General features: G+C 38.3%; 1 protein-coding gene across 15 annotated transcripts in view; it reads right to left on the bottom strand.

Moving 5' to 3' along the window:
• The window catches only part of DMD (dystrophin), a 1,568,405-nt gene that overhangs the window by 847,499 nt on the left and 695,142 nt on the right, over positions 1-25,764 (bottom strand). For all 15 annotated transcript variants that reach the window (XM_067466757.1, XM_067466754.1, XM_060770144.2 and 12 more), the window contains 5 exons: positions 22,258-22,407; positions 13,218-13,379; positions 7,315-7,425; positions 6,213-6,386; positions 5,934-6,089 (listed from right to left, as the gene is read on the bottom strand). In XM_067466757.1, coding sequence (XP_067322858.1) covers positions 5,934-6,089; positions 6,213-6,386; positions 7,315-7,425; positions 13,218-13,379; positions 22,258-22,407 — 753 coding nt within the window. The remainder of the gene's footprint in view (positions 1-5,933; positions 6,090-6,212; positions 6,387-7,314; positions 7,426-13,217; positions 13,380-22,257; positions 22,408-25,764) is intronic.

The following is a 25,764-nucleotide window of genomic DNA, read 5'->3' as shown; positions in this document are numbered from 1 at the left end:
TATTCCATTCATAGATACAAAATTCTAGTCAGAAAAGGGACCTATTAAGCACAGAGATCTCACCTGTGAATGGAATTTCCATCCATTAAGAGAACAAAAAGAAATGAACCCAAAGTGAATAACTATGCAGAAACCAATACATAAGTAATTGTTTCAAAAAGTTTAATGCTACCTGGTAACTTTTGTAATTTGATGCCTGTCACCGAACCTTTTTGCAGATCTTCCACATTACATAAACTTTGGAATACATAAATGTGCATGTACACAGACAAGATTTTTAAACATATACTGCTAAAATCTGGCCATTATAATTTATCTGACAGCATAAGAAAAGCAGATCTAGAGCATGTTGTTGGTTTTGACCTTCAAAGCCCTACACGGTTTGGGTCCATGTTACCAAAAGGATTACCTTCTCCCGGACAATCTGCCCCTTAGGACACTCAGGTCCTCTGAGAGACACTTACTCCAACTAGCCAGAATCTGGCTAACAACTGTCACCCAGAGGACCTTTACATTGGCTGCCCCATTACTGTGAAATGACTTGCCAAAAGAGATCTGATCCTGAGGTGTCAGGATTTAAAACAGAATTAAAGACCTTTCTCTTCTGGCAGGTCTACTCAGACAACTTTGAATCATAAATTTTGAATGTGTATATGTTGATATCTGTACTCTGTATTAGTGGCATGTTTTTATAATAGTGTTTTAAAATCTATATATGTTATTATATGTATTTTATGTTCATATATTTTGACTTTTCTGTACCCTGCCTCGAGCCATTAGGAGAGGTGGGTAACAAATAGAATTATTATTATTATTATTATTATTATTATTATTATTATTATTATTATTTGAAACACAACAAGATTAGTGCACAGCAAACAAGCTCACTCTGCTGGCTGTTGTGTTGGATCACACTTTGGACACTTCCCTAGGATCGTGTGATGCATTGGTGAATAATGCATGCAGATTCCAGTAGGGTGGTTTTTTGCAGTTGACAGATGGTAATTTTGTCAGTGCCAATTGTGTTTAAGTGCAGGCCAAGGTCTTTAGGCACTGCACCCAGTATGCCGATCACCCCTGGGACCACATTTACTGGATTGTGCCAGAGTCTTTGCAAGTATTATATCTATGTGAATTATAAAGCTGGGAGGGTTAGGATTGGCAGAACAAAGGCCCCTTTCACCTCAAAAGGGGACAAAGCTTAACGTGGTATTGCCCTGTTATTACCTAAAGTAGGGGAATGCTCTGGAGCATCTCTGATGTTCTGGACCAGCCCCCTACTTTGGAGTCTTGTAAACAGTTGGGTTAATTCTGAATTGAAATTATTCATGCTGTTCACATGGTCATTCCACTTTCCCTGGGCTCCACGACATGGGGATGGAACCTAGATTAGTGGTTCTGTTAGGATTGTTGTGGCAGCTATGGAGCACAAAAAGGCTCCTGGTCATCCTGGGGTGCCATTGCTGAGGTTTGCAAAAGGCATCTGCTGACTAGAAGAGAGGAGGGGGATCATATGCTCCTTTGTTTTTTCTTTTTCTGTTTCAGAAACTGCAAAAATATTGTCATGTAAATTCTTGATCTTCAGATTAACATATGCTCACATTTTTTAAATGTTTCAGAAATATTTTCCATTTTTTTCTACGACCCTGTAAGATTGCTGGTGTTACCATAAATCAGTGTTTCTCAGACTGTGTTTCTTCAGGTGTTTGGGACTTCAGCTTCCAGAGCCCCCCCCCCCCCCAGTTTACCAGCTGTTAGGAATTGTGGGAGCTGAAGTCTAAAACATCTGGAGGAGTACAGTTTGAGAAACTCTGCCATAACTTAACAGGTGTCTTAAAGACAAGTTCACACAAACACTCATCCATGCTTAGTTAATTGTCCTGGTTGGCTTCTTGAGACTCAGATCTGTACAGTAGAAAAGTAACATTCTAAGCTCTGAATTTAGCAGCATAATCCAATGTTATGTGTCTACTTTGAAGAAAAAAATACATGGTTCAGTGCTCTCAAGTGAAGAGCATACAAGATTGCTGGCGTAACTTGTCTTGGTCTTTTTTTGTAGCAAACAGTCTTAATGTTAAGTGAACTCCTTGCTAATTTTATTTCTCCAGTTCTAATTTCTGAATTGGCTGAACATATGGATGGAAATTCTATAGAAAGTAATGTCTGTACTCCAATAACCATATTCAGGTTAGAACGGGAATCAGTGGAGCCCTGACAAAAAGAATAGACTCCTTCAAAGGTGTAAGACAAGTCTGCTTATTGGCCTCTTTACTTTTCAACCTTTATATCAATGACCTGCCAAATTCCCTCAGCAGCTCTGATGTTCACATGCCAAAAATTGGTAAGAGACACGTAAACACTCTTTTATACGCAGATAACATGATTTTGATGTCAAATACACAAATAGGATTACGAAGATTACTGAGTAAACTTAACACCTAAGCCCACAAAACAAGCAGACAATAAACAAATCCAAGTAAAAATAATGGTGTTCAGAAATAGCCCATCTAGACACAAATGGGTTCTAGATGCAGAGCGTATAGAACAGATTAACTCTTTTACATATCTAGGCTTGGTATACTCAGAGACAGGCTCATGGCTTGCACATTTTCAATCTTGTGCGATCAAAATTAGGGCACGCTCTAACACATTGGCAAAATTGCTATCCTGTAGATATCCTGGATCTTTATCTCTGATAATCAAAGTTTACAAAGCTAAAATTGTCCCCATGATATTATATTGAGCTGAAATCTGGGGCCTAAGCAAATTACCAATACTGGAACAAGCACAATCAAAATTTCTAAGACTGATACTTGGTGTTGACATCAAGACCACCACTGCTGCAGTCAGAGCAGAGATAGAAATATATTCTATCAAAGGACGCGTCAAAATCAGGGCCTTTAATTACTGGTCTAAAATAAAAAAAAACCTCAAAAATAATAGATTTCCAAAATTGTGCTTTTTAGAACAAGCTAATGGTCAAAGCCAAGCTTCCTGGTCAGAACAATTAACAAGGTTCCTCCGCACCTGCGGATTATAAATTACCTCCTTAGGCCAGAATAGGGATGCTGAAAAAAGGACAGTAATTCAAAGAATCCTAGATATTGAAGCCCAGAAAGATATAGCCATCCTGTCAAACACAGGATCCTTGAAGTGGTTAAGGTGCTTTAAACATAATTTCTAGCAGGCGTTGTACCTAAAAGCTGACATGCCAAGACACCTAAGAATCGCTTTTACCAGGGCAAGATTTGAACAAATTGAATCCATGGAGAGATACGGTAGATTCAATCATATTCCAAATGAAGAAAGACTATGTATCTATAGCGCCCCCAAAGTTGAAAATCTGAACCACATTTTACATCACTGCAATCTATATGAAAAAGAAAGGAAACAATATTTATGGCCTTTTATTTGCAATAAAATAAGCTGGGAAACAGTGGCCAAAACTTTCATTTTTGATGGCTGGTTACAACCCCATTCTGACAACAAAAGTTGCCCTTTATTTGTTTAAAGCTGCTAAAAGGAAATTAGAGTACATAGATCAGATTGGGGTGCAGTGTAGGGGAGATGAGGATAGTTGAGGAATATATCTACAGTTAAGCTATATTGGTTTTAAGTTGATAAATTCCTATATATTTGTATTCTACTTTAAGAGGACCAGACGTATGTTGTGTGTTGTGTTTGCACTGTCTGTTTTTGATAAGGCCAACTGGCTAATCAATAAAATTGTTGTTGCTGTTGTTATAGAAAGCATGATCACATATGCACAATTTTAACTTCAAGTTTTCAGCAAAAATAGCATTGAAATAACTCTACTAAAGGTTGTATACAATGTTATTAAAATATAGGAAACACTGCCACCTTAAGGTATTTCTTTTTTACACAGCTGTACGACCTGCCCTGCCTTGATACATTCCTCACTATTTGAATTGAATTCGACAATATGTGGAATCGAATGTGTCTGTCTATTTTTGCTCTGTAAGGCAAAATTAGTGTAGAGTCAGACTGAAGGAGCAGTTATTGTTTAAAGGCTGTTTTCTTTATCAATATTTTTATCACATCACAATGATCTTCCCCAGGAAGATCAGGAAGGAGTTTAAGAGTTACAAGATTCTAATATAATCTCTATAACATTGTTATCATAGCTGACAAGGCATTTGGGAGAGTTTCCGAGCTGAAGCAAACCAGAAATAAACTGCTTTCTCTACTTGTCACTTTTTTTTACATGTTACTTTCAGTGATTGATTTATGTTTTTTGAAATGAGATTTGTTAATAAAAAAAACTTCTGAGTTCCATATAAGACACAGCTTGAGATATAATACGAGAACACTGCTTTCTAATGATGTTAATGCTTAATATTATTTTGTTGACATCATTGTTAAGGAACACACAGTTATGATTACTACTAAAATAAAAAAAATGATCTGCTTGAAGTTTTAAAAATAGCAGTTTAAATCCTTGCTTGTCTCATTCTTGATACAGTGATACATTCTTAATTCACCTATGATACAATGAGCTATTTTATATTCTTATGTCTGCAAGACTTATTTTTGCACCAACTGCCTAGATTGGACAAGACTAAAGCAGCTTACATGGTACTGTGCAGATTTTACAAATTGAAAACACTAGATGAACTCTTTGTATCTTTCTGATCAATTAAGTTGTCCTATGCTTTATCTCTATTTTTCTCTGTATGTCAGTTTTACTTCACTAATGTGAACAATGGTTTTTCTATTACTGAAACCTTGATTTTAAGCAGAGAACCTTGCTCTCTGTTTCTCAACCTAGAAAGAAGAGTTCTTAGAGAGGAGAGTAGTTTCTTGATAAACTGTCTCAACATGAAAAGAACAAATTCCTTGTTGAAAATAAGAAATTTGTAACATAATCTTCACAGGTTTCCATTCCATGTTGTAGTCATAATGGATAGATCTTTGGCACACACTTAAAACACTGCTCAGACTGGAGACCCATGAGTGCTTCTGAGCAAGTCCACCAATTGACAGACAAAACTCCTTTTTGTAAAGATGAAGCATGATGAACAGGGAAAAGAATATCTGATTGAATTAAAAATGGATAGATGTGTCCAGAACTGGGTAAAGCCAAGAAAGGCCAGAGCTGGGGAAAGGAACAATTATTGACATTTGATCAAATGGCAAAATATAATAATTGCTGCAGCAATTGCAACCATGTTTTTTATGTAGCAAGACACTAACATAACCACTTCTTTGAACAATAATAACATGTCACTTCTAATTATTTTTTTGCATGTCTACCTTTTTCATACTATCCCTGCCTTGCTATAATTGCACCAAAAAACACATAACCTTATTCTTCTTTTAGAAAATTGATTTGGCCCCTTCAATGCTCTAACAATTGCCATCAAAAATATAGACACAAACTTGCTGATAAACAGTTCTTTATATATTCAACTCCAGTCCATGAAAAACTAATAAAACTAATAAAGAAAAAAACAAGCAATAGTTCACAGATGGTCATATCACCTTCAAAATGCAATATTTTTTGTGACAATGTACCTTTGAGGTATCATTCCACAGTGAATCAGTAGATATGAGTCACATTTAACATATATTTCATGCTAAATATTTTCCCCATTGCGCTTCAATTAAATGTGAATAAGAGATTAGGGGGAAAGTAAAAAAAAAATCCAGTTACACGTTATTTCAAAGAGATAGGATGTATTTCTGAGAAGATTTAAACTTAGATGAAACAAAATAGTTTAGTTACATTTCCTGAATATTTAATTGCTTTTCTGGATATTCACATAATGGTAGTCATGCATTTTCTCAATAGGAAAGCAAACACAAATAAGACTAATTTTAAAAAGGAAATGAAACTGCTTAAGATAAACAGATGCTTTTCACTTTACAAATAAGACACCACCATTAATTTTGCATTAAAATGGGAAACTTACCTTGGCCCCCAAATCATTATACTGAAATTTCAAAGCTGTGAGCCTTTCATCCAGTTCTTTAGGATTCTCTGTTTGCTGCTTCTGTACAATCTGGCGGCCAGTTTTTATTACTGTTTCCACTTCCGATTTCACTTCACTAAGAGTTTTATACAGTTTCTAGCCAACACACATGTAAAAAAGAGATCATTGTTTTTTAATGTACTTGTAGGAAGAAAGGAAAACGATAGACTCTTTGCACAAATAGCATGTCATGTGAAGTACTGCAGTGACAATACTCACCATACAATGATCCAGCTGTGACTGTACGGCTTCCTGCTCTATGCTCCTCATCTCCAACTTCGGCACTTGCACATTTACCTCATCCAAAATTCTTTTACATTCCTGTAAACGCTGCTCAAAATTTGCTGGCTTTTGAAACAAACGGAACTTTATGAAGACATCTTGTAGTTTTTTCTAAGAAAAAACATATGAGAAAAAAAAAGATTAAAGACAATATGCAGATTAAATTTCTCTGCTGTGATGTTCTGAGGAATGAATGAGTGTTATACATAATTACAACTTTCTGAAGACTTAGAATGAAGCATATTTCAGTCTTAGTTTTGTAGTTTTGAGCATTCTTGGATTTTCCTGATCCAGGACATGGAAGTGAACTCCTAAGGATGCAAAGGGAAAGGGAATGTGTGATTGGGATCTATTAGGTGAAAGGTGTGCCCATACTGTTCCTAGCATGTTCCCTTTGCCAGTTACAGATGCATATAAAAATGCTGATGACATGGTGCCTTTTCATACTATGCAATTATAGCACTGTAACTCCACCTTAATTGCATATTTCAAATATGAATCTTTATCATTTGGTGCAGCTCTAGAGCAGGATTTCTGAAAGTCCTGTTGATTGGAGATAGAAGTACGTGATAATTTGATTTCTGTTTATTTCTGTTAGGAATCTGGAAATGTTGCCATTTTGGGAATCAGAATAACTTTCAGTAATGTTTGCCATATGCTATCAGAGTGGTTGTTCAAAGGTGGAAAATCTTCTGGATCACTGAGTTGTTTTCTCAAAAAAGAAATGTTTTGTTTTGTTTGTGACAAATGAATATCAATGCAAATGAAACCAACCACATATCTCATTTTCAATATTTTGGACTAAAAACACATTTAGCTTCTGAAATCTCAATAACTGAACAAATCTTCTCTTCACCTCTGCTTCATCCTAAACCAATTAACTATGCTGTAAAGAAAGCCAAAAGAAATAATAAGCAACGAGAAACACTTTTTGAGATACAGAATACCAACATGTCATCAATGATTGGTTCCTTTATATGTATATATAATAAAGAAAGGATTTATACTGAATATGTAAAAGAAAGGGAAATGTACAAACCTGTGCAATATCTATTTGGGAGACTATCCTTTTGGTAGCATCTTTACCTCGATTCCGTTTTTTCATTTCATCCAAGCTAATCTCATGGCTTGTCAATTCTGATTGAATTTTCTGTTGGAACAAAGGCAATGTGCTTAAAATCAAAGCAGATTATATTTACTAGAAATATACATGAGATGTCATATCAAAAACTCTATATTATTTTCCTTTTCCTTTTCCATGTGATTTTTTGCCTTCCATATATATTGGGAGTTAAACAATTGGCCTCTGGAGATGTGTTAACTATATGGCCACTTGGCAGGTACTGGGAGGAATTAAGTTCTTTAGCCCATATGACTTGGTGGTGGAGATGCCTCCTGGGCCTGTTTAGGGGCAGTGCATTCTCCTTAAGTCATGTGACTTGGTGGAGGGATCCTTAGGTTGATCTTCCAGTTGTGAGCTAATGGGGAACCAACCCAGCTTTTGGACTCTTTGAGGTTTAGGTGTGAAGAAAAAATGTTAACACACAGAGGGATAACTAATTTTTGTTTGACTGCTCTATACTCTGGTGATAAGATTGAAACAAATAGGTTATTAATGTGAATGCACCAGGTGATTGTATTACTGATGTGGAATGCCGAAAATCTTAGTTTGAATCTATGCAAGTAACTTGTCAATTAACTTTGAGTTGTTTTGTTTTATTTTACAACAAACAAAATCTACAGAATCTTTTGAAAAACGTAATTGATCAAAACTTATCAGAGAAGGTCAGATCCAATATAAGAGAGATATCCAATGTGTTAAGACCTTATGTAACATTCCATGGTCAGAATATTAAATTGGTTTTGTTCGAGAAATATCAAATCAGTATCAATATATCTGATATTTATTTACTGATTTATTTACAGTATTTATATTCTGTCCTTCTCACCCTGCAGGGGACTCAGGGCGGATTACAATGGAATATACATGGCAAACATTCAATGCCATTTATACATACAACATATATAGACAGACACAGAAGCAATTTAACATTCCAGCTTTTCCAGCTTCATGAGGGAATGTTCGATTCTGGCCACAGGGGAGCTGTCACTTCACCATCCACTTGTTACACCGAGTCCTTGATGGAGTACTTCCTCATTCTTATGCATGCTGTTGGAAGGTTTTATGGTGTCGTAAATTAATTAAATTAGCGTCCCCACATAAAGTGGTATCTAAATTTCCTACTTGAAAGATGCAACTGTCTTTCGGGCTGCATAGGTTGACAGCAAGCTAGACTATTAATGATTGTGAGCTTATTCCAACCCAGTCTGGCTTCAAAAGTCATGACCTCTTGAACTCATAACCTCTCAGTCAGTAGTGATTTAATGCAGCTGCCTACTAATTAGCTGTGCTACAGCTAGTTAGTAGCAAAGAGATAAGTTAAAAAAAAGAATCAGCATCTGAGGAAAATGGACAAAACTTGACAGTTGAATTAAATCCAGTTACATGAATTAAAATGTAACCATAAAAAGAGGGCAAGCTATGTGATTGTAAAGTGGGATGTATCCACAGAATGACATCACATTGACTCTGTAAACTAGAGCATGAGGTAACTATGTTTCATAATTCAGGCAAATTTTATTTTAACCTGACTATATTATCCAAATGCTTATTAAAATTATGAAGGGACTTTATAACATGAAATCATGGTGATATTTCACCTTATGATCTATTCAATTAGGCATAGCTATAAATTGGAGTCTCTTTATGATGAAACTATCAATCAGAAATATTACACAGTGAAAACATTATAATATACATGAAATAGTACCATATTCAATACCTAACATGTCTAAAAAGGAGAAATGGCTGTCTGAAGCTATGGCTATCCACTCTCAGTTACTAGAGACTACGAATGCACAATTACTGATTGATAGGATGCATGGCACCAATATTTCCTAAAGAAGCTAAACAGTGATTGGGGCCTTCTGTTCCAGCAACAATATTATTAACATTGAGGAACTCAACCCCAAAATGACTTCATTTCCAAGATCATTGTAACAGTGGTTTGTAACAACTGGAGAGAAACAGAAATCCTACACACTAGGGTGTAAAAGAGAGTGCATACACACACAAACCTAGATAGAATCATAGAATCATAAAATCAAAGAGCTGGAAGAGACCTCATGGGCCATCCAGTCCAACCCCCTGCCAAGAAGCAGGAATATTGCATTCAAATCACCCCTGACAGATGGCTATCCAGCCTCTGCTTAAAAGCTTCCAAAGAACGAGCCTCCACCACACTCCGGGGCTAATGAAAATGACAATTTTAATTACATTACACATATATCCAGGTTCACTCGAATACTGGGGGGGGGGGGGGGGGGGAAGTGAACCGAAATGTGAACTGACACAGGACGTAAAACATAGCTTTTTATTTATTTATTAATTATTATTTTATTCTTTTTTTTAAATGAGGAACTTTGTTATAGATTGAAAACAGAAATCCAATTTGATTACAGCAAACACTATTTATTCTGAAAATTGAAATTTAGCAGTGATTTTGACCAGATGCGTTAAAATGGTACAACTGAACAGAAATACCAAATGCACAGTTCAGTACTCTTAAAACAAAAGGATTCTCTCATTGTTTTGAAGTGCAATATGTACTCGAAAAGCAATCTTTCAGAAGTTCAAGATTTTTTTTAATGCAAGTATAACGTCTTATCTTTTTTGAAAAAAACTGCATACTGCTGATGTTAAAAAAGGCTAACAGAACTTTTTTTAAAATATTCATTTCAAGAAGGAGCCTCCACCACACTCCGGGGCAGAGAGTTCCACTGCTGAATGGCTCTCACAGTCAGGAAATTCTTCCTCGTGTTCAGATGGAATCTCCTCTCTTGTAGTTTGAAACCATTGTTCCGCGTCCTAGTCTCCAAGGAAGCAGAAAACAAGCTTGCTCCCTCCTCCCTGTGGCTTCCTCTCACATATTTATACATGGCAATCATATCTCCTCTCAGCCTTCTCTTCTTCAGGCTAAACATGCCCAGCTCCTTAAGCCGCTCCTCATAGGGCTTGTTCTCCAGACCCTTGATCATTTTAGTCGCCATCCTCTGGACACATTCCAGCTTGTCAATATCTCTCTTGAATTGTGGTGCCCAGAATTGGACACAATATTTCAGGTGTGATCTAACCAAAGCGGAATAGAGGGGTAGCATTACTTCCCTGGACCTAGACACTATGCTCCTATTGATGCAGGCCAAAATCCCATTGGCTTTTTTTGCCGCCACATCACATTGTTGCCTCATGTTTAACTTGTTGTCCACGAGGACTCCAAGATCCTTTTCATACGTACTGCTCTCAAGCCAGGCATCCCCCATTTTGTATCTTTGAATTTTGTTTTTCTCGCCAAAGTGGAGTATCTTGCATTTGTCACTGTTGAACTTCATTTTGTTAGTTTTGGCCCATCTCTCTAATCTGTCAAGATCGTTTTGAATTCTGCTCCTGTTCTCTGGATGTCATCTGCAATTTGGTGTCATCTGCAAACTTGATGATCCTGCCTTCTAACCCTTCATCTAAGTCATTAATAAAGATGTTGAACAGAACCAGGCCCAGGAATGAATCCTGCGGCACTCCACTTGTCACTTCTTTCCAGGATGAAGAGGAAGCATTGGTGAGCACCCTCTGGGTTTGTCTATTTAATCAATTACAGATCCACCTCACCGTAGTTTTGCCTAGCCCACATTGGACTAGTTTCCTTGCCAGAAGATCATGGGGGACTTCGTCGAAGGCCTTACTGAAATCCAGCTACGCTACATCCATGGCATTCCCCGCATCTACCCAGCTTGTAACTCTATCGAAAAAAGAGATCAGATTAGTCTGGCATGACTTGTTTTTGATAAATCCATGTTGACTATTAGCGATGACCGCATTTGTTTCTAAGTGTTTGCAGACCACTTCCTTAACAATCTTTTCCAGAATCTTGCCTGGTGTCGACATGAGGCTGACCGGACGGTAGTTGTTTGGGTCATCTTTTTTCCCTTCTTGAAGATTGGAACCACATTGGCCCTCCTCCAATCTGCTGGAACTTCTCCCATTCTCCAAGAACTCTCAAAGATGATTGCCAATGATTCCGAAATGACTTCCGCTAGTTCCTTCAATACTCTTGGATGTAGTTGATCTGGCCCTGGGGATTTGAACTCATTTAGAGTGGCCAGGTATTCCTGGACGACTTGTTTCCCAATTTGGGGTTGGATGTCCTCTAATCCCTCATCCACTCCATCATGCTGAGGTTGAAGATGACTTTCTTTTTGTGAGAAGACCGATGATAGAAGGGAGATAGAAATGAGACGAGTATCTCTATGCTTCTACAAGTATGTATCTGTTCACAGTCTCTGACTCCTAAGCAAAACCTAACTTTTGGACTGAAAGGCTTACACTGAGCTGATCCAGTGTGCTAATATGGTATAGACAACTTCCTATACTCCAATTAATTTGTTGTTAAATTATTTAAATTCAAATTTTACACCATCTTAATATCTCCCACATTCATTGTCATCTGAATTCTCCATACAAAGTTAATACTAGCTATCTCATCACTCAAGTGCACTTCCTCTTTTGTAATTCATATAGTTTTAGAGAAGAGGAAATCTTCTTTCTATTGTTGCACTGCTTAAGAAATTCATTTATGCATGTGAGTAATTCTCTGCTAACAGCACTTACACTTTCTTAAAGTCATAAATAATTACCATCCAAAGTTAGATAACACAGTAACACCCATAACCAAATTAACCAATAATAATAATAATCATCATCATCATCATCATCATCATCATCATCATCATCTTTATTTGTACCCTGCCACCATCTCCCCAGCAGGGACTCGGGGCGGCTTACATGGGGCCAAGCCCAACAACACAGCAACAAAATAAAATCAGAACATAAACAATAACATAATCAATTACATAAAACATACACTATAAGAAAATTACAACCAATATACAGTAAAATAAAACCATCCAAAACACAAAACAATGAGTGGGCTGCATGTACAAATTAAAATACTGGGGATAAAAAAGGGGAGTGATATAGCAGTGGAGCAACTTATTTGTGAGGGAGGAACTCTTCCAAGATGGAGTCAAGAAATAAATGTGTGCTTGTTTGTATTCCACAGGTTTCACCCTCTTCAACTGTAGCCATAGTTATGAATTTTCAATCTTCTCTTCTTGCAAGTTTTCTTTGCTATCATTGAAATTTGTACTTTTTAATTAATAGAAAAGTATTTAGTTAAGTTCTTTTTTTAAATTCAGAAAATGAATGAAATCTATAGAGTTTATGAATGTCTCTCAAATATTAAGCAGAAATGAATAGACTAAGTGGTAAAAAGGAAGAATATGTTGCTATCCCTTTACTTATTTTCTTTTATATATGATTATGAGTGTGTGACAATTCAGCTAATTAAAACAGAGTATTTGTGATTATGTAATTCATTAGAGGGTTCATGTAGTACATAATGAGCTTTACTAAGAAGTCAACTACAAGCACTAAACATGATTGATGATAAAAAGACACTGTAGACACTTAAAGTATTCATTTTGTTACTTTAGTGTTATAGCTCAGCCTTCATCAACAGGCAATTTTTAATTTAGTATGATGAAATTATTTTTACAACATTAGTTTAGATAAAATTATAAATCATGAATTACTGAAAAATACACACTGTTCTTTACAGACAATATTACTATTTACGGGATCAGTTTCATATTCTACTCATTATGTTTGCAAGAAATGAGTTGCAAATTATGCTGCCTAACTGGGACAATATTCTAGAACTGATCATCAGTGGTTTGAAAAAACCGCACAAAATAAACACAATATAATTAAAAATGTTATGGACCATTTGAATGATAAAATTGTCAAGCAATTAAGCTAGTAAGACTCACCTGTGCTTCTTGGGGTACTTGCCCTGCATCAATTCTGTCTGCAATAAAACCTGTTAACTGGCGATCAGTGAAGGCAAGAGACTCTTGAATTAATTGAAGAGTTTTGTCAATCTCTTGGGCAGAGTGGATACTATGTTCAAGAACCTTTTGTCTTCTCACAGCCTGAAAAGAAGAAACAGAAAACAGAGAAATTAGACACTGAAATGTTTAAAAATTCCACTCAAAAACACAAACACGAAGGAAATTCCAGCTGGTACAAAACCACCTTTTTGTAAGATAAATTTCTCCTCTTTTTGCCAGCCATTTTGCTTTTTAAAAAAACCACAGAGAAATTTCAAATATTTAAACAAATCCTAAAGAACCAAGTTAAATAATACAGAATTCTATGGTGAGTAGAAGACTGCTTCAAAACTAAGCACAAACGTTTGCCTTAGACACTTTCTTCGTTCTGATGCCTCCGGCACCCTCTAATCTCATTATATATCTCAAGTGATTTCCTTTCTTCAGAACAGAATAACCGTCATCACAGGCCATTTTAAGATAATCCATAATCCATTGCAACAAGTGAGAAGGATAAAAGTGAGAGGGATAAAAGCTCTGTTTATAAAACAAATTAGAACATAGGATATAAATAGTGCCTCTGAGCATAGTTTAAGGAGTAGTAGATCATAGCTTAAGAAGCCATAGTAATTAGGTTTTTATGTTTTACTATTAAGGTTCATGTTTTGCCTTATCTATAAACGTCTCTTCACATTTAAGACCTTTCTAACATTCACTAAGTGTTACAAAATGCAGAGATGTAGGATTCAGACTTTTCTAATATTGCCACACAGTACGTTCTGCCATTTTAAGCCTGCTATATGATACAATGTCTTAAATTCCATATTAAGGACATCTCTCACTGCACATTTAATACTGTTCCCTCTTTGTCTCTCCTCATGCTTCATAGTTAGATGATTTTTTCATTCTACTTGTCAGAATCTAGTTTTAAGTATTGTATCTCAATTTCGCATTCTCTTAATGGTTTCTTCTAATGTTCAATAGAAATATATGGTAATTTCCTGTAACTTCAAACTATTAGACCTGGCCCTACCTGCTGGAGCTGCGGAGGACAAGCCTTGCCCCTCCTCTGTAACAGCCCTGTAGTATTTAGAAAGTGATTTCATGTCACCTTCATAAAGTGACATGAAGTGAATATGTCCTGTTGCAGCATTGCATTGCTGCCTCATGTTCAGTTTATGATCAGCAATAATCCCAAGGCCATTTTCATATATAGTACTGCTGAGCCCATGCATTTCTCATTCAACAACTGTGTATTTGTTTTTGAGGTCAAAATGTAGAATTTTGCACTTTTCTTTACTGAAGTACATTGCATTAACATCTGCCCAGTTTTTCAGTTTATCTAGTTGTTTTGCTCAATGGCACTTAAATTTGTGTCAAATTGCATGAAATTACAGTGTAGCAGTACCCATTCTCTTACAGTGAAGTCAAGTTATCTCATATATATATGTATGTATACACACACACACACACACACACACACACACATACAAACCACACACATATATATCTCTTATTGTACAGTGTAGATTTACTGTTGACAAAACAGAAAATAACATTGTTGAAAGGTTCTTAAGCTACGATTGCAGCTGCATTGTTTTGAGAAACAGCTGTTGGTGGAAAAAATACATTGAAAAGCATTACTCTGAGGAAATTTGATAAAGAAACTTTGGATTATAAAATAAGAATTTTTGTACTTTATAGCTTTAGTTTTGGTTGCAGGTTGTTAATTGCTTTCACTTGCATTAATTTCTAGCTTTTTGCTAACAAGAAGTGCCTTCAAGTGTTCTTATTTGTTAATAATCAGTTTTAAAAATCAGATTGGGGGTATTAATTCATTTCTCAGAAGTCAGTATGAGAAATACTGAAAAGATCAAAATAAAGAGAAGGAATTTACTGTGTTTCTACCTCCACCAAGAAAAGGTAACAGGCATGATAAGTATGAAAATGAAAGCTAAAAAAGCAAGCTGAAGAAGAGGGACAATAAGCGTCTCCTGCCTTTTGGTTTACCATCTAGCCAATAAATGCTAGGTTGATGTAACAGAGATTCACCGGATCTAAAAATGTTGCTACTTAATGTCAACTCTGTAACTGCTAAGGATTACATAATCCAGAATCTGATCCTCTAGGAACATGTTAACTTGGCCTTCATTAATAGAAAGCAGGCGGGAGGAGGAAGAAAAGAATTAGTGAAAATAAAGATTTGGTGAGAGAGAGTAGCTAGAGTAACAGATTTCCATCATATATCCATTTACTTGAGGGTTTTTTTTTCATGTCAGGAGTGATTTGAGAAACTGAAAGTCGCTTCTGGTGTGAGAGAATTGGCTGTCTGCATGGACATTGCCCAGGGGATGCCCAAATGTTTGATATTTTATCATCCTTGTGGGAGGCTTCTCTCGTGTCCCTGCATGGGGAGCTGGAGCTGACAGAGGGAGCTCATCCATGCTCTCCCCAGATTCGAACCACTGACTTATCATTCAGCAATCCAGCCAGCACAAGGGTTTAACCCATTACACCATTCATTCTATGGAAAAGATCTACTCGATTCTAGTTTTTGAATCATCACTAGAAGCACCATCTTAGTTCCTGTCTCTGGAGGTTGCTGCTGAAGTTTTTGGACAGTTACTGGTTGACACCTCAGCTAGAACTGAATCAAGTTGCTCCCATATTTCTTTGTGTATTCCCAGGCACAATTTACTTGAATAGGCTATATATAGGTCAAACAAAGTGGCCACTATTTAACCCAATATTTGGTGTCTGGCCTCATTATTTTATGGTTGGTCATCAAATTGCCTAACTTATTTATAGCTGAAATGACTAAAACTCAGAGCTTCAGGCATCATTATTTTTCTTAAACCACCCAGAGCATGGAATTTAGCCTGAAATCTTGCTACATCATTCTCTTCATTTTGGCTTAGAAGGACTTTGTTAGTTTTCCCTCCTGTTTTCTTTGTTACTCTACCTTTCATGACTATTTCATGAAACTTTAGCAAGACCTGGATAAGGTAATCTCTGACTTTCTTATATCTACTTTTTTTTAAAAGAGTATGTATCTATTCCTTACTGCTGTAGTTTTTATATGAGTATCTATAAAAGGTCTTGAGCATTACCAGACTTTTTGACATGCTTCTTGTTCTCCCTGCTGCTTTCAATAATCTCTTATCTTGAATAGTTATCCCCAAATTCTGTCAGCTACTGCTGTCTTATTTCAGCCCTATGAAATTATTATAGCAACATGAATTTACAACTCTTTCAATTTCTTACAAACATAGTCATAGCTTTTGTGATGGGTCTATCCTCCTGTATTGGGGGGGGGGGGGGGGGTCTTCCTTTCTTCTAGCTACCTTCTACCTTAGAAATTGTTACTGCTTTTGCTAATGAATCACGTTGTCTTATGATATATCCAGATTTAATAGGCCTACTACTAGGTCTACAAGATCTCCTATAAGGTGTGTTTTCAGAAAATATTATTTGGAAAATTTTACCTCTAGTCTGGGAGCATACTGATGCCACTGGATAGAAATAGTCTAAGCTGAAGATGGGGTACTGAAAGGATATCTTAAGTGAGCTTAGAATGTGCCACAAAATCAAACATTTCCACTGAAGATACAAAGGTTAATTTAAAACCACTTCCTTTGCTCGCCAATGCAAAGGCATTGGAAAAGATGAGGGTTAATGTAAAACCACATCCTGCGATCTGGGGTGATGTCAAGGGTCTTGGGTGCAAACGACCCCAGTGTTTCTGTTTCAGTCTAAGGGGTTTGAAGGCAGGGTTGCCTTAAAGTATGCCTGTTTTTAAAAATGTGCTGGTATTCTTGAAGTGGGAGAAGTCATCATCTGCCCATGTGGTGGCAATTAAATAGGGGGTTGAGTTAAAAGCTGGGGGAGGTGATCTTAGTGTGATGGGAGTGAGTAAATTCTTTGTCTTCTTTAAAAGAGCACCCCATGAAACTCCACCCTTTCCCCTGCTTTCCCTCATTTTCTCTCGCTTAATGGGATGAAGTGCAAGATCTAGGAAAAAGGCATATGTTGCCAATGAAGGCCTTTTGGGATACTAAAAATGTCAAAGAACCTCCTGCAATCCCAGCAGTGGTCAGAAAATTTTTGAAAAATGCTTCTGAAAAATGGGTTAAATTGTGCAGGGCTTGCAGCTTCATTGAAAGGTGAACTCCTTCTCTTGCTGAGTAAATTCATCATCTTCTTTGTACAGGAAAAAATGTGGTCCTGGGAATTTTAAGGAACCAATGAGTTCAAGAACAGCTATAGAGGTCACATGTAGCCCCAAGACCACATTTGTGATTTTCACAAATTTTTCATTGTGGATTTTGAAGGTTTCATTAAATCATGGAACCTATTCTCTTGTAGACTTTGTTGTACATTTCCAAGCTCTCTCTCTCTCTCTCTATATATATATATGTATTGTGCCTATATCTAAAAATGTTAAGGACTAAGGAGCAGTGTTAAAAATAGGAAGTTGCCATCTATGGTAACTTTCAATCACAAAATGTCAAGAAAAAGAATGAGCCATTTCATATAGTTCAACTTTTTTAAAACTAACGTTTTATCATTTTCTTCTTTATTGAATATTTCTTATATAACAATTCTAGTGACATGACTTTTCATTTTTCCTGACATGCCTAGGGATCTTAAGCCTGTTAGGCAATATTATACATGACATGTTATTCTAAAACCACTGTTCATTTCCCCTGCACAAATTCCATGAGGGAAGGACATAATGCTTACCCACATCTTGAATGAAAAGAAAACAATTTATGTATAATATCTGAGAATAGCATGATATATCCTGTCCCATGTAGGTGGGATCATAAGATCAAGGAACCTGGCAGATTTGCTAACTGTTGTGTTCAAAACTCACAGTATATAATGCCAGAAAATGTCAGTCAACTAAGTGTCACAAACTTCAATGAGCTTAAAATCATAGAATTTGTATACTGTGGGTGAAAATTCATTTCACTAAAATTGTTCTACAAGAAACATTCAATAAAAGGATACCGTATATCCATCATATAAAGAATTCACATCAGTGAAAATATTATTTATTTATTTATTTCAAATATTTATATGCTGTCCTTCTCACCCGGGGGGGGGGGGGGAGGGGGGAGCACTCAGGGTGGCTCACAACCAGCAATCATTAGATTCCAAATGAAACAATTATACAATAATTACAGTTAAGACAATTAGTTTAAAAACATCAGTTAAAAACATCCAATTAAAATCACACAAAACCGATATATGCTTAAAACAGCACTTTCTTTCTTTCAAAATGAAAAGCAGTTACATACGAAATCTATCAAGATCAAGGCCATGAAATATGTGTCTATGTTCATCATATTCTCCCCATATAAAAGTGCTGTGTATGACTGATACTATTTACCACAAATACAACAAAGGAATCTAGGAGATCTAGAAGCAGGATCTGTGGAGATAATTGCCAAGAGGGAGATCCATCCCCTATATTAGACTCAGGAGGTAAAAGGGAAGGGAACAGGAGAGAAAGAGCTTCACAAAGAGATGAGATGTGTCAAGAAGTGAGAGGATGGAATAACAACAACAACAACAACAACAACAACAACAACAACAGAACAACAATAATTTTATTTCTTATCTACCTCTCCTCATGGATCAAGGTAGGGTAAAGAATAATTAAAACACATAAAAATTGAAAAAATACAAAAAATATACATATTAAAGCATATTTTTTATAAAATACATATTAAAATACACAAAACAGGGATTAAACAAAGGACACAGGTTTAAAATTATGCTTCAAACTGGCTGGGTAGGCCTGCCGGAAGAGATAAGTCTTTAGATGGTTTTAAAATTCTGACAGCTCATTTAGCTTTTGGAGCTCTTCCAGCAAGGTCTTTCCACATTCTTGGGGTGGCCAATTAAAAGGTCATCTGGGTGACAGTTTTCAGTTAGGTTCTGGCTGGTTGGAATAACTGCCCCTCAGAGAATCTAAGTGTTCAGGACTGACTGGATGGAAGAAAGTGATTCTCTAGGTAATCTGGACCCAAACCATGGAGGGCTTCAAAGGTCAAAACCAATAGCTTGTACTTTGCCCAGAAATTAATTGACAGCCAGTTGGGTGATTGTAGGATAGGTGTAATATTCATTCTTAGCAATGGTATTCCCCATAGTCACCTACGGATGTGAGAGCTTGATCATAGGGAAGGCTGAGCGAAAGAAGATAGATGCTTTTGAACTGTGGTGCTGGAGGAAAGTTCTGAGAGTACCTCGGACTGCAAGAAGATCCAACCAGTCCATACTTCAGGAAATAAAACCTGACTGCTCATTGGAGGGAAGGATATTAGAGACAAAGTTGAAATACTTTGGCCACATCATGAGGAGACAGGAAAGCTTAGAGAAGACAATTATGCTTAGAGAAGACAATTAAGCTTAGAGAAGACAATTATTAAGAAAATGGAAGGAAAAAGGAAGGCGCCGACCAAGGGCAAGATGGATGGATGGCATCCTTGAAGTGACTGGCTTGACTCTGAAGGAGCTGAGGGAGGTGACAGCCGACAGAGAGCTATGGCATGGGCTGGTCCATGAGGTCACAAAGAGTTGGAAATGACTAAACGAATGAACAACAATAAGATGTTCCTGTAGCTGATCTAGCTGCCGTATTTTAGTTTCTGAACTTGGTACAAAGGTAGCCCAATATAAAACACATTGCAGAAGTCCAACCTTGAGGTTACCAGTGCATGCACTACCATCTTCAGGAAGGGATGCAGCTGCATATCAGCTGAAGCTGATAGCAAGCACTCCTGACCATCACATTTTCCTGGGCTGACATTTGGAGAAACGAATCTGAGAGCACTCCCATACTGAGAATACAGTCTTTCAGAAGTGTTGCCCTAACCAGAACTGGTTGACATATCTCTATCCCCAAATTAGGATCTTTAAAGGCAAGCACCTCTGCTTTGTCTGGATTCAGTTTCCATTTGTTTTTCCTCATCTAGCCCATTACCTTCTCCAGGCATTTGTTCAGAGAAGACATGCTCTTCTTAGCTGAGGGTGTCTTTGAAGTCATGGAGAAAATATATTTGGGTATCATCAGCATACTGACAACATCCCACCCCATGCCTCTTTCCCAGCAATTTCATGTAAATGTTAAAAAGCATTGGAGTTAGAATGCCCACTTGCGGGATGCCATATCTATCCTCAAGCATCACCAGCTGGAATGTGCCTGAGAGGTACAATCAGTACCACTACAACATAGTGTCTCCGATTCCCAGCCCCTCCAGGCAGTCTAGAAGGATACCATGGTCAATAATACAGGGTTAGTCAAAATGAATAGGCCAATAAGAAAATTAATTGTAGCCGAATTGGCCTATTCATTTTGACTAACCCTGTATTGAAAGTCACTGAGAGGTCTTGGAGCACCAACAGAGAAACACTCCCCATGTGTGTTAAGATGGCAATCATCCACTAAGGTAATCATACCGGTCTCAACTGCATATCCTGCTCTGAAGCCAGTTTGAAATGAGTCAAGGAAGTGTGTCTCATCCATGATTTCCTTGAGTTGGAGGGCAACTGCTTTCTCAATAACCTTGCCCAAAAAAGGAAGGTTAAACATTGGTCTGTATTTATTATGGTCCGAGTGTTCCAGGGAAGGCTTTTTTAGCAGTAGACTATGACCTCACAACCTCTGAAGATGCCTGCCACAGATGCAGGTGAAACGTCAAGAGAGAATGCTTCTAGAACACAGCCATATAGCTCAATAAACCTACAACAACTCGGCCTACATACTGCTTCTTTTAAACAGGATGGAAATTTCCCCTATCTGAGAGATGCATTAATAATTTTTTGTATTTGAGATCAAATTGCATCTCCTCCCTAAATGACCAACGAAGAGGGACAGAGAACAAGAAGGAAGAATGTCCTCCATTCTTGCCCCAGCAGCTTGTCAACATTAACAGTATTCACCAATTAAAGCTCAAAGAATTGCTGGACACTTCATTGTTGGATTTTGCTCCAGTGACATTGTCTAAGTCAGCTCTTATGCAAGATATTTTATCTTCAAAATGGTTGTTAAAAGCATCACAGTGAACTACTGTAGGTTGTAGCAATGATTTTGGAGGGGAGGATACTTGAGTTAAACCTTTAACTACTCTCAACAGCTCAGCTGGATGTGACTATGCAGTGCAGAGAAGAAAGTTTTCTTCACTGTATCTATTGCCACCTTATTGGAGTAAAGGTGCCATCTATAACATATCTTGTCACATAAAAGTCAAGTTTTCCATGATCTATGCTCTAGTCATGGTCCTTCCTGTTTCATTTCTCTGATTTTTACTAGGTCAGAGAGGATGTTTGGGAGCAATTGTGTCAATAGTCCTGGCTAGATTTTTATTCCATTTATTGACCAGGAATTCAATAGTATAATAAGTGATACCAGCCATAGAACCCTCTAAGGCAGTGGTTCTCAACCTGTGGGTCTCCAGATATTTTGGCCTTCAACTCCCAGAAATCATAACAGCTGGTAAACTGGCTGGGATTCCTGGGAGTTGTAGGTCAAAACACCTGGGGACCCACAGGTTGAGAACTTCTGCTCTAAAGTCTCCCGGAATCTCAAATGATCTATTCGCATTTTAGGTGGGGCATCTAAAAGGCCTTCCACTTGTGCAGGGGTAGGTTGTATCTGTGATACTAACTGTGGTACAGAATAATGCCATTACTGCAACCTCTCATATGGACACTTCTTTTCTAAAAACAAGTTGCCATTTCTAAAGGATGTGTACTTTTGCAGTCTGCAGTGCTGCCTTACTCCACCAATCCTATCCAGACCTCATGCACTGCGAAGTTGCTGGTTTTTGCTTGCGTTATTATCACCTTTCATATCTTTGCAACATATTGTTTTGTAAGGTAACTTTAGGTTTTGAAAAGCTATCATTTGTGCTAAATGCAGGGTTTAAAAGAAAATGTGAGGGAAGAGATATTATTTCTTAAAATGTACCTCCTGTTGCAGCTCTTCCCACCGAGTATTGAATTTCTCCAGTTTCTCATTGATCACTTCATCCAAAACTCCACCATCAGTTAAAGTCTGTGCCAGCTCACGAATTTGATTGCGGTTATCTTCTGGGTGCTGCATTAGTGTTTCCAGAGACTGAAACATCCATAAACTGTATTATTTGTTTTTGCCATTCCTCTTGAACTAAACATTCAGAGTTCTCATTAAAATGAAATAAAAACAAACCCCAAAAAGAAACAGGAATTGGAGGAAGAAAGTAAGGTTGCTTACCTGTAACCATGTTTCTTCTAGTGGTTAACTGTGAAATTCACACCTGTGGTATTTCCCTGAGTCCACGCAGCTGACTCGGATCTTTCTTGAAAGCTTTTCCTAATTAGGGACTCCAGCCCCGCCCATCTACTCCTAATAAAGCCAGGCAGCGGGGCTTGGAGCCTTAGTTCCGTACCGCGAAAGACAGTCGGAGATAAAAGGCATGACAGAATGTGGGGAGGATGGGCGGGTTGTGTGAATTTCACAGTTAACCACTAGAAGAAACATGGTTACAGGTAAGCAACCTTACTTTCTTCTGCGTGGTACTGTGAAATCCACACCTGTGGTAGACTAGCAAGCAGTCCCACGGATGGTGGGTGTCATGCTAGTGCAGAAAAAAGTACTGCTCTCCCAAAAGCTGTCTCCTTCTTGGCAGCTAAATCCAATTTATAATGGGAGACAAAAGTATGCGGTGTTGACCATATGGCCACCCGACAGATATCATCCAGAGGCACACTGTGCAAAAAAGCCATGGAGGCTGCCAATGCTCTAGTGGAATGAGCATGGATCTGAACAGGTAAGTCCAGTCCTGCCATTTCATAAGCTAGCCGGATAGCTGCAACTATCCAGGCCGCCACCTCTGGGTAGAAACAGGAAGGCCCACAGTTTCCCTACGGTACTTAACAAAAAGTCGTAGTGACTTCTGTAATGGAGCTGTGCGGTGGACATAAAAAGCAAGAGCCCTCCACACATCAAGAAGGTGCAAAGACTGCTCCAGGGGAGTAGAAGGATTTGGAAATAAGGTTGGAAGGACAATGTCCTGAGACATATGAAACTATGATGCTGCCTTAGGTAAGAAGGGAATGTCTGTGCCCAGCATGACCTTATCCTTACGAAATTTCACGTAAGGATTATCGACTCAAGAGCCATAAGCTCACTAGCACGAAGAGCAAAAGTAATAGGCACTAAAAATGCTGTTTTCCATGATAGATGGAACATGTCAGAAGTGGCCATTGGCTCAAATGGTGGTTTCATAAGGGTGGAAAGAACAACCTCCAACCTCCAAGAGGGGGGCACAGACCTACTTGGGGCCGGAAATTTCTAAAGCCTTGCAGAAATCTCTTTACAAGAGGATCGGATAAAGGAGAGGGAAGAGAATGCTCGCCTCTAAACAAATCTATATTTGCCAGATTGACCTTCAAGAATGATAATGAGAGTCCTGAATCTGACAGAGAAATCAAAAAATCCAGGAGGAGGGAAGTGGAAGCAGAGAGAGGCTGAACCCCTTGCTTTTGTGAAAAAATGCAAAAATGACACCACTGACAAATGTAAGAATGTTTAGTGGCAGGTCTCAGGGCAAGGTCCAAAATGCCCTTTACTGGTTGAGAGAGGGCTGAGGCTGGATCTGCCACGCCGTCAACCGGAACTGAGTGACCTGGGAGTACGGGACTGGGCTGTTGCCCATAGTCAGCAAGTCTGGTCTGAGTGGCAACTGAATGTAACAGCTGCCTGCAAGTTGGAGCAGAGTGACAAACCATGGCTGGCAGGGCCACCATGATGTGATGAGAATGCAATCTACCTGCTCTGCTTGAAGACGAGAGACCACTCTAGACAGCAGTGGCAATAGTGGAAAGATGTACAGGAGGGTGGATGTCCAATCCAGGAGGAAGGCATCTCCCAACAGCCTGTCTGGTGGAGGTAAGACGTGCTCCAAGGAACTGGCACTTCATGTTGGCGGGAGAGGCAAACAAGTCCAGAAGGGGAGTTTGCCATCTGACAAAGAGTTCCCATGCCTGGGAAGGATGAAGGGACCATTAGTGGTCAGTATAAACTGTCTGACTGAGGGAGCCAGCAAGAGAGTTCTTGATGAATGGCACTGATGGTTATGGTATACCAGTCCCAGATTCTGATGATGAGGGCAAGCAAATCACAATCGTGGTGGTGGTGGTAAGCTGGACAATACTGTCCATGAGCAAATGACAGATAAGGTGCAGTGCCAGTTCTACTGCGAGTAACTCCAAATAGTTGATGTGCTCTATGTCCTCTATGGCCACCCAAGGACCATGGATGGTGTGACCCTTGAGGTGAGCTCACCACACTGAGAGGGAAGTGTCTGTTGCTAACATCGCCCACACAGAGATTGGAGCGATGAGTCCACTAGTTGAGAGACCTGTGGATGGCTAAAGGGACAATGAGACATTCATTGGGCTCATCCTGCATGGGATGAAGTGCCCGAAGAAACCAATTCTGGAGAGGCCGAAGGTGCAAACAGGAGAAAGGAGTGGCAGCTGTGGTGAATGCCATGTGTCCCAAAAGGCACTGGACATCCCTGACATGGATGTATGGCTTCTGCCAGACTCAAAGAGCTAATGAATGCAGATTCAGAAACCTGTCTTCTAGCAAGTAGGCCCTTGGATGCCAAGAGTCCAATACAGGCCCAATGAATTGGTTGTTTGGATAGGCTAAAGAAGAGATTTTACCTTGTTGATAAAAAGACCAAGCTTCTGCTATAAAGACAGAGTAAAGTGAATGTTCCTCTGTAGATACTCACAGGACTGTGCACCAACAACCAGCCATCAATATAGGGGTAAACTACTACCCCGTGCACCCAGGGATGAGCCGACATACAGCCATCTCTTTAGTAACACCTGTGGAGCTGTGGAGATACTATAATGAAGAACTTGAAATGAAAAGGCCTGACTGCTAGTAAAAAGTGACAAAAATCTACCGTCTTGTGGTCTAATCACCACATGAAAATAGGCATCCTTCAAATCAATGCTACTGAACCATGTCTTGCTGGATAACAGAGGGAGGATGGTTGGTAATGACAACATCTGAAATTTGCAATATGCAATATATGCATAAAGTCCTCTAAGGTCCAAAACTGGCCAAAGCCCACTGCCTTTCTTGGAACCCAAAAAGTATTTGGGGAAAAGGGAAAAGAAGGAAACATAGAAAGATGTAAAGAAGCTACTGCTCCGTTTGAAACACAGTAATTACCTCCTGCTATAACACAGGAGGAGGAGTGGCCCGTAGAGTCCCTACTGGGGACAGTTTGAGAAATTAAATTGCATAAACATATTCTGTAATCTCCAACACCCATGAGTGAGAAGAGATCTAATGCCATGCATCTAAAAATGATGAGGTGGAGCTCCAAAAACTGGAGCTGAAGGGTTGGAGGCTATTAAAGAAGAGAAAATGCATGCTAAAAACACTGTTGGCCCTGATCTTCTTCTTTCCCTT

The sequence above is a fragment of the Anolis sagrei genome, chromosome 3, assembly GCF_037176765.1.
Source record: "Anolis sagrei isolate rAnoSag1 chromosome 3, rAnoSag1.mat, whole genome shotgun sequence".
NCBI classification, from domain to species: Eukaryota; Metazoa; Chordata; class Lepidosauria; order Squamata; family Dactyloidae; genus Anolis; species Anolis sagrei.
Note: the sequence above shows the minus strand (reverse complement) of the source record. Positions and strands in the feature narration are given on the sequence as shown.